At 40.9% G+C, this 10,458-nt stretch overlaps 1 protein-coding gene across 1 annotated transcript in view; it reads right to left on the minus strand.

The window, feature by feature from the left end:
* Positions 1-1,109: 1,109 nt before the first annotated feature.
* Positions 1,110-10,458, minus strand: part of LOC106881451 (nonsense-mediated mRNA decay factor SMG8) — a 26,501-nt gene continuing 17,152 nt past the window's right edge. The window contains exons 14-22 of the mRNA XM_014931836.2: positions 9,804-9,944; positions 8,587-8,788; positions 8,020-8,124; positions 7,319-7,468; positions 6,193-6,327; positions 5,937-6,058; positions 4,782-4,840; positions 3,891-4,070; positions 1,110-3,033 (exon numbers count right to left, since the gene is read on the minus strand). Of these exons, the coding sequence (XP_014787322.1) occupies positions 2,919-3,033; positions 3,891-4,070; positions 4,782-4,840; positions 5,937-6,058; positions 6,193-6,327; positions 7,319-7,468; positions 8,020-8,124; positions 8,587-8,788; positions 9,804-9,944 (1,209 nt within the window). The 3' untranslated portion in view covers positions 1,110-2,918. The remainder of the gene's footprint in view (positions 3,034-3,890; positions 4,071-4,781; positions 4,841-5,936; positions 6,059-6,192; positions 6,328-7,318; positions 7,469-8,019; positions 8,125-8,586; positions 8,789-9,803; positions 9,945-10,458) is intronic.

Below are 10,458 nucleotides of genomic sequence, written 5' to 3' on the forward strand. Positions count from 1 at the left end.
GGAGCACCGCCTTTAGTCGACCCCAGGACTTATTCTTTGTAAGCCTAGTACTTATTCTATTGGTTCTCTTTTGCCGAACTGCTAAGTTACGGGGACGTAAACACACCACCATCGGTTGTCAAGCAATGGTGGAGGGACAAACACAGACATACATATATATATATATACGATGGGCTTCTTTCAGTTTCCGTCTACCAAATCCACTCACAAGGCTTTGGTCGGCCCGAGGCTATAGTAGAAGACACTTGTCCAAGGTGCCACGCAGTGGGACTGAACTCGGAACCATGTGGTTGGTAAGCAAGCTACTTACCACACAGCCACTCCTGCGCCTAATAATAATAATAATAATAAAAATAAATATTCTGCTCAATACCACAGATTTGCTTGTCAGTTGAGTATGTCCCTTAGAGGCTGACGAGATGTGCATCTCTGATCAGGAGCAGAAGTAGTGGGGGAGCATCATAGCCATGTGTTGAGAGGAATTCTTTGGGGTTTGGATAATTCACCTTTGGAAACATGGATGTTTTGTTCGTCATCTTTCAAACAAACTTTATTCGGGGACCTTTTGAGCAGGATTGGCTACTCAACCTGAAGAAAATTCTAACTGGGTCCCGTTTGCGAGGTTATGCCCTTTTTATCTTGATACGAGATCACCATGCTGCGCATGTATGGTTGTGATGCATGTGCCTGGCGTACCCTTATCAGACGGGTAGTTATGATGGATGTATTGGACTTAGTATATTTGTTCCCCAGTGTTACTTTGCTGGCATGCGCTGCTCTCTTATCCAATGATAATAATAATAATAATTTCGGATTTTGGCACAAGGCCAGGAATTTTGCCAGCTCTGGTCAAACCGTCCAACCCATGCCAGCATGGATAGCAGACATTAAACAATAATGGTGAAGATGGCACACATAGATTACATCATCATCATCATCACCATGGAAATGTACATGTACCTACACAGGGGTTGTACAGGGGTTCTTAACCCCACAACATAAAAGCACCTCCCCACAGCAGTGCCTGAGACAACAATGAAAAATGATGGTGGCAATAAAGACAATGTAATGATGACAGTACTGAAAATGATGACAGACACAAAACAAAATCACTTGACAGATTTTATTATATTATTGGCATTTTGGCTCAAATTTACAATGCTGTGTTGATTTGTGTATGTATGTGTGTATATGATGTGTATGTAAGAATACATATGTAAATAAGATTCATAATTATTTGCACTAATTAACCTCAACTTCAGAGATGAAACAATTTACACTATTTACGCCCTAGACTATGTTTCTGTCTGGTTGATGTCCAGTTGGTCATCAGGTGTTGCCACAGCTTGGGAAAATAAAAGGTTCCTGGTTCATATCCTCCAGTTTGATATAACCATGGTACACATCCAGGATTGAGTTATATCGAGACCTGATGATATTCTGAGATTGAAGAAATTGGAACATATTGGAGGTGTCAATGTTGGAGGAAAATAAAAATAAAAATAAAATAAAATGAATTTTTTAGGATCTCTAAGAAAAATAGTCTTGAGAATTATAATATAGATTATATAGCTGCGGGATGGCTGTGTGGTAAGTAGCTTGCTTACCAACCACATGGTTCCCGGTTCAGCCGCACTGCGTGACACCTTGAGCAAGTGTCTTCTACTATAGCCTCGGGTCGACCAAAACCTTGTGAGTGGATTTGGTAGACGGAAACTGAAAGAAGCCCGTCGTATATATGTATATATATATTTGTATGTGTGTGTGTATATGTTTGTGTGTCTGTGTTTGTCCCCCCAACATCGCTTCAGAATTGATGGTGGCGTGTTTTCGTCCTCATAACTTAGCGGTTCGGCTAAAGAGAACCAATAGAATAAGTGCTAGGCTTACAAAGAATAAGTCCTGAGGTCGATTTGCTCGACTAAAGGCGCTGCTCCAGCATGGCCACAGTCAAATGACTGAAACAAGTAAAAGAGTATCATTTAAACTAGGCCCTCAACCCAAAATACTGGCCTTGTACCTAAAATATTGCTATTTTTCAATCTATTAGCTCCCCCACCAAGTTACTATCTTTGTACCTAAACTATAATTATTTTTATAAATGCTTTTCGTACCTTTAGGAGGAACAAACAAAAGTGCCTAATAATTGACGTGGTAGTACCAGGAGATCAAAATACCATCATGAAAGAAAGAGAAAAGGTTGATAAATATGGAAACCTGAGAATTGAGATCGCTAAGATGTGGGAGCTACAAGAGACAAACATAAAGGTTATCTCTATTGTCATCAGAGCATTAAGTTCAATACCATCAAACCTGAAAAAACATCTGAAAATGTTAGAAATACCCTACAATCAAGACATATTGCAAAAGTTGGCATCGCTTGGAACTGCATGCATATTGCGCAAAGTACTGTCTGTCTGAGGTCCTTGTTGCGTCTTGACAAACAGTGTGAATGCCTGGTAGACACAATATCTTCAATCAACAACCTCACAATATTGTATACTGTGACATCTATAATCATAATAATAATAATAATCATAATAAATAGTATTATATTTTCCTGAAGGGCTGGAAAAATATAGAACCACTCATGTACTGCAGATTGATTTACTAGAATTTCTGACTAATTTGTAGTCTTGCATCTTAACTTAGAAATCTTTGTCCTTATTCTGTTTTATACCACACACATTCCTGGAGGTTTGCAAGTAAAAGCCCAGCACCAAGTTGCACATTTCTGCATTATAAAGCTGCTGCATTTGCTCTTGGTCTCCAGTCATCATTTCTCATCCAAGATAATTTTTTTAAAGGAGGACTTGAAGGGCCAACTCTGCAAGTTTTCTTCAATGGCTGTCTTGTCTTGTCTTTCACTTTTGTGAGTGTTGTTTAGACTTATTTGATGATTTTTCTTTGTTTTTCTCTCAAGTGTCCATGGTGTGTTGGTAGCCAAATATCCCTTTGTTAAGGCAGCCTAAATTCTGTTGGTTGAAGTCATTAGGTTTGGAGTACACGTGACCGTTACCGACGTAGATGTGACTGGAAGGGTAACAGGATTAAGGAAAAAAAGAAAACAGAAAATTTTTCAGAAAAGCATGAAAAAGGTATGAAGATAGGAACCGGTGTGGCTGTGTGGTAAGAAGTTTGCTTCTCAACCACATGGTTCCAGGCTCAGTCCCACTGCGTGGCACCTTGGGCAAGTGGCTTCTACTATAGCCTCCACAAGATTTATAGTCTTGTGAGTGGATTTGGTAGACAGAAATTCAAAGAAGCCCATCATATGTGTATATATCTATGTATGTATGAGTTTTTGTGTTTGTCGTTGTATAGCTTGTATGACAGTGACATCTATTGGCAATCATCATGTCAAGACAATGTTACTTGCAAACAAACACACACACAGAGGGGCTTCTTTCAGTTTCTAATTTATTTATTGCCCACAAGGGGCTAAACATAGAGGGGACATACAAGGACAGACAAAGAGATTAAGTCGATTACATTGACCCCAGTGTGTAACTGGTACCCTGAAAGGATGAAAGGCAAAGTCGACCTCGGCGGAATTTGAACTCAGAACATAGCGGCAGACGAAATACTGCTAAGCATTCCGCCCGGCGTGCTAACGTTTCTGCCAGCTCACCGCCTTTAGTTTCTCTCTACCAAATCCACTCACAAGGGTTTGGTCAGCCTGGGGCTGTAATAGAAGACACTTGCCCAAGGTGCCATGCAGTGGGGCTGAACCCAAGACCACAAGGTTAGGAAGCAAGTTTCTTAATTACACAGCCACACCTGCACCTATACAATAATATATAAATAAACAAATTAAATAAATGAAAAACAAAATAATGAAAGAAAAACACAAAAAAAAAACATGATGACATCTTTCTTGCAAAGGATACGGTAAACGGAGGACCCAGATGTTACCAGTTGATAGCTTGATAGGATCATCATTGCCTGGGTAGAAGTTTGGACCGTGGTGTGGGTGAGCTGGTTGCACGACTGGGTTCAGGGTCACTGTTATTGGACATTCAGGGGGTGCAGCATACACGCGCATCAGCTGAGCCATGTGACCTTTGGTACTGCAGAAATATTGAGACAAAAGTGTAAATGAATAAGAGGGGGTGGAGAGAGAGGGAAGGATATGAGAGCAAAAGAGAGAGAGAATGAAAGATTAGAGAAGTCTTGAAACCCATTTGGTTATGAATAAAGTAAACCCATAAATAATCTATTTATATAATATGTTATCTTACCAACCACATGGTTCCGAGTTCAGTCCCACTGCGTGGCACCTTGGGCAAGTGTCTTCTACTATAGCCTAGGGCCGACCAAAGCCTTGTGAGTGGATTTGGAAGACAAGAAACTGAAAGAAGCCCGTCGTATATATATATATATTTATATATATGTGTGTCTGTGTTTGTCCCCCTAGCATTGCTTGACAACCGATGCTGGTGTGTTTATGTCCCCGTCACTTAGCGGTTCGGCAAAAGAGACCGATAGAATAAGTACTAGGCTTACAAAGAATAAGTCCCGGGGTCGATTTGCTCGACTAAAGGCGGTGCTCCAGCATGGCCGCAGTCAAATGACTGAAACAAATAAAAGAGTAAGAGTAAAAAGAGAGTATATATATATATATATATATATATATAGCTCGAATTGGGTGATGGTGTAAATGCTGAAATACAATAAATCAAGGGGTTAATAGAGAAGAGAAGGGATTTGAGAATCATTGCCTTAGAGACATGGAAAATAATCAGAATTAATAGAGTGATATAAATTAATGGTTTCCTTACCGACAGGGACACGAGCAAAACAGCGGCATGTCTGATGTTAACAGCTTGTGGGCATTATCCTGAACGATAAAAATAATAGTAACAATGATAATAATCATGATGATGATAATGGAGGAGACCCCCCCCCCTTCGGTCATGACTGACCATGGGATTGCACCTAGAAAGTTACCCTCCCAGGCACAAGTCTGGGTAAGGTTGTTTATGGAAGACCAGCAGTTGCCCATGCATACCGGTCTCCCCTCTCCACGCCACCAGTGTTATCCAAGGGAAAGGCAAAGACTGATACAGCTTGGCACCAGTGACATCGCAACTCATTTCTACAGCTGAGTGAAACTGGAGCAATGTGAAATAAAGTGTCTTGCAAATCCTTTGATTGGTTGCATCACAAAACTCCAGGAGTCTTACACCTACCTCATTTCTCTCACCATATCCATAGCTTCTGTGTATGTCATGGAAGGCATTGGCATGTTGGTCGACAGGACTATTGAAATCACCAACCAAAATAATGAAGTCAAGTCACTGTCAATCGTCATTGAGGTAGCTTGCAGAATGGTCTCACATGAAGCAATCTTTCCGTGCTTCTGGGCATATACTGAGATAACTGCTGCAGTTGAGTTGCCTATAACATTTTGATTATCCTATCACATACCTTGGCTACCACAATTACTTTATCACCCAGCTAACAGTATGCCTACTCTACCCCTAGTCTCACTATTACTCCCCCAGAACAATTTGTATATCTATCTTTTGTCTATGAGGAGTTTGGTTGAGCATCCTTTCCCTCTTACCTCTTGCACACAGCACACATTCTCTCGTTTCCACAATCTCACCAGACATACTTTTCATTGTGCTCATCTTTATGGTTGCAACCCCAAAGTTTTGAAATCCACAGGAAGTGGGGTGGGATATCAGTTGGAAGGCCATTTGATGGTTGGTTTACACTAGAAATAGCAGGGATGATGTAGGTCTCAAAAGTAATTTTTATTTATCATCAAAATAGATGAGGAAACAGTTGAGATGCATAAAAATATCCACGTCCTACCAACATTTCATTTTTTTTTTCACAGTGCTTTTTATTTTTTAAACCAAAGCTGTACCTGATCAAAGTTAACCCAGGGCTTAAAATATGGAGATCTATCACAGAAGTATATTTACCTTCACGTTACTGGAACTGGACATTTTAACTAGTTTGTCTGGGCCGCTACTGAAGAATCTGTGGCCTCTTGGGCATTCATATTCAACACCAATGTATACACGAACATTCACTTCACCAGACTCTGAAAGCAAACAGCAAACATTTTTATACATACAAACCATACGCGAGAAACAAAATGTTTTACTAATTCCATATTGGTTACAACTGTTTCATAATTAACTCAGGTTCTCAAAATAATTCTGAAATATCACTGACCTTTTTGAATCCTTTTCTGTTTGGTCTTTTTGTTTGCTTCTCCCAGACCAGGCCATTTGTCTTTCTCCATACGCAGAGAGATATCCCAGGGCAATAGGAAATTACTGCCGTGGAAAAAACCAGGAAGGTCCAAACCTAAGACAGATTCAAAGATAGATATAGGTGCAGAGGGACATTTAATTGTAATAAATTTAATCAGGGATCATATATTGAAACAGATACAGAAATAGACACATATATTATAGTTGGTAGTTAATTCAAGGTTTGATACAATTCAACATTGCAAAAAGTGTTGAAGAAAAATAATGACAAGAAGTAAATTATCATAAAAAAAAAAATATTTTGTTTCCAAAATTTTCTGGATTTGGTAAATGGAAACTGAAACCGTGTGTGTGTGTGTGTGTGTGTGTGTGTGTGTGGCTTATAGGAGTGATTTATAGGTGCCGGAGTGGCTGTGTGGTAAGTAGCTTTCTTACCAACCACATGGTTCTGGGTTCAGTCTCACTGCTTGGCACCTTGGGCAAGTGTCTTCTACTATAGCCTCGGGCCGACCAAAGCCTTGTGAGTGGATTTGGTAGACGGAAACTGAAAGAAGCCCATTGTATATATGTATATGTATATATATATGTGTGTGTGTGTGTGTGTGTGTGTGTGTGTGTGTGTGTGTCTGTTCCCCGCAACATCGCTTGACAACCGATGCTGGTGTGTTTACGTCCCCGTAACTTAGCAGTTCGGCAAAAAGAGACCGATAGAGTAAGTACCAGGCTTCCAAAGATTAAGTCCTGAGATCGATTTGCTCGACTAAAGGTGGTGCTCCACACATGGACGCAGTCAAATGAGTGAAAAGAGTAAAAGAGTATATCTCAGGGCTATAGTAAGAGACATGTGCCCAGGATGCTGGCTGTGCAGTGGGACTGAACCCGAAGCTATGTGTTTGGTTGCAAAGCAAGCTTCTTAAGTGCATAGCCAAAGACCTTTCAGTATAACACACACACATATGTAGAACAATTGTACTCTCTCTCACACACATGTATTTGTGTACACACACACACACACCAAGAAATAAATGTAAATAAAAAGTGATATTATAGCCAAAGGGTAAAAAAATTGTAATTGGTTTCCTCACCTTGAGAGTGGACGTAGGAGCTGGTCTTGCCCAGTGCACAAAGTGACCATGATGAAAACTTTGGCAACAGTCCAGATGGAGAGTCTGAGTTAATCATATCAGGGAGGTATTCTGTTGTTGAATGTTGACGGTCAAATACTCGTTCGACATCTACAGAGGAAAAAAACAAAGTATTAAATTAATACATGAAAGTTAAAAAGTCATCTAAATATCCATCTATCTTCTTCGCCCATTAATCCTATAGATCTCAGGCACCTCCTCCACAGGTCTCTATCAAAAGCATCCATCGTCTTCACCCTCTATTCCTGGAAGGGTAAAGTGGGTAGAGATCTAAAGCACCTTCTCAACAGGGCTCTATTAAAAGCAACTGTCATCATCTTCACCCACTATTCTTGAAAGGGTCAAGCAGGGGTATAGATCTCAAGCACCTCCTCCACAGGGCCCTATCAAAAGCATGGGTTGGATGGTTCGACTGGGGACTGGGAAGCCAGGAGGCTGCACCAGGCTCCAATCTGATTCCGGCAGTGTCTCTACAACCCTAACCACTGGGCCATTGCGCCTCCACAGCAAACCAGGATACATGACAAAGAACAGGAAGCCCACTCAATATGCATTATGAAATGTTGTGGTTTTCTCAAGCGATAGGGGTTGTTTAAAAATGGCAAGGAAAAAATTTGTTTTTTTTAAAAGTTTTTATTTACCTGGCTGTGTTAAACGGATCTCTTGTGGGTGGCTGTTACTAGCTTCAGCAAGACTTTCTGTATTCATATTAGTAGACGCAAAAAGATCACTGCTTCCTGATTGACCTGCAGCAGACAAAATAAACATCTAATTAAATTCAAATTACGACAAACGTAAACAAACAGACGAAGTTTGCTTTTAGAAGCGTTGAGATGTCTTAGAAAGTTAAAGAAGTGATTTTTAAATTCTCAAACGCAGGATAATGCTAATAATATAGCCTGGACAGGATAAACTACCCCTATTTTGCAGAAAAAAGTGTAGGTGGTTAACTGTGGACTCGAACTCACATCTCTGTGATTACGCATATACATGTATATACATACGTTACACACACACACACTATCTCCCTCTAACTTTATTGAAATTTTGAAGATACAAGATAATGCATAATTAATTGGAAATAATGGGAATAAATATTACATTTAACAGAGTAATCTGAATGCTAAAGGGCCAGGGAGGAAAAACATGATACAAAAGTGTGACAAATACAGTGACCCATTTCAGATGTGATGAGACTAGAACCTTACCAAGACTTAGTGCTAAGCTGAGGTTTCCAACTCCATGTGTGATGTCGCCTTTAGAACCTTCTCGAAGATTGATGTTGCTGGGTTTGACAAGAGGAGATGGTTGAAAGCTGTCTGTCCCTGGTTTAAACACTGGTAGTTCAATATGTTGCAAACTGAGACAGCAGCTTTTTTCCAAGCTGTCATAGAATTCAAAATTTGCTGCCTGGCAATGAATTAAAAAAAAAAATATTCCAAGTCAATACATTTTGTATTCAACAAGGTATTGAACACTAAACTCGGCTTGCGAAGACCTGTTGGGGCAAGCAAAAGCGAAATCGTGATGGCACCTGTATCGGTAAATCACTAAGAGCACCGTCCGAGCGTGATCGTTGCCAGAGCACCAGCTGTCTGGCTTTCGTGCCGGTGGTACATAAATAACACCATTTGAGCGTGACTGTTACCAACGTTGCCTACCTGGCACTTGTACCAGTGGCACGTGAAAAGACATTCAAGCGAGTTCGTTGCCAGTACTGCTGGACTGGCCCTTGTTCAGGTGGCACGTAAACTACACCATTTCAAACATGGCCGTTGCCAGTACCTCCTGACTGGCTTTCGTGCCGGTGGCACGTAAAAGCACCCACTACACTCTCTGAGTGGTTGACGCTAGGAAGGGCATCCAGCTGTAGAAACTCTGCCAGATCAGATTGGAGCCTGGTGCAGCCATCTGGCTCACCAGTCCTCAGTCAAATCGTCCAACCCATGCTAGCATGGAAAGCGGACGTTAAACGAGGATGATGATGATGATGATGATGAAGGTATTGTTACCCACTAGCAGATAATCAAAGTTTAAGACTATGCATGTATGTGTGAAGGTGCTAGCCCTGGCGAAAGACTGCACCAGACCTCTGTGTCTGTTTTGGCATAGATTTTATGGCTGGATGCCTTTCCTAACACCAACCACTCTCCAGAGTGGACTGAGTGCATTTTTCATGGCCCCAGCACAGGTGAGGTCAGTTCTGGCATGGTTTTTACAGCTGGATGCCCTTCCAAATGCCAACCACTTCACAGTGGACTGGATGCGTTTTATGTGGAATCAGCACTTGCAAGGTGACCAAGTAACTTGCAAGATAAAGAATCTGTGAGCAGGGAGGAGGCACTGGTGGGGGTGATGGAAGGTTATAGTGTAACAGAAAGAGACAGGAAGATCAGGAACGAAACATAATATCAGTAAAAGTTACCTCATGGTTGAATGGGTCTTCTTTGTCAGCCTGTTTCCGTCCACAGTTGCAGGCAGCTTTTGTCTTCAGCTGGCTAGAGTGATACATCACAGGGAGGTGCTTGTTCTCCTCAGTTTCAATGGCATCGGGAAGTCGATGTAACTGACAAAACAAGGTCAAATGTCAATAAACGGTTATTGTTTCACCTTTGACATGTAATGCCAAAATAGTCTAAGAGATTACACTGGGCTCACATTAGGCAAGAAGATGAAAATTTTTTTGGCCCATGACACTTCATGTACCCCAAGTAATGCATGCGTAAAGCTTGGATGAAATCGGTTGAGTAGTTCTCTATTTTTAGTGATGCACACATACAGATAGACAGAGACACAGGAAGGGTATCCAGCTGTAGAAACTCTGCCAAATTAGATTGGAGCCTGGTGTTGCCATCCGGTTTCACCAGTCCTCAGTCAAATCGTCCAACCCATGCTAGCATGGAAAGCGGACGTTAAACGATGATGATGATGATGATATAAACATAATTAAGGGATCAGCAACAGTTGCTTCACCACATACCGAAATTTAGAAATAGCAGTTAAAGTGCTAATTCTACTACTATAAAGGCCCAACAAGGAGACTTATTGTAGTAGTAGAATTAGCACTTTAACTGCTATTT

This window comes from Octopus bimaculoides, chromosome 14, assembly GCF_001194135.2.
Source record: "Octopus bimaculoides isolate UCB-OBI-ISO-001 chromosome 14, ASM119413v2, whole genome shotgun sequence".
NCBI classification, from domain to species: Eukaryota; Metazoa; Mollusca; class Cephalopoda; order Octopoda; family Octopodidae; genus Octopus; species Octopus bimaculoides.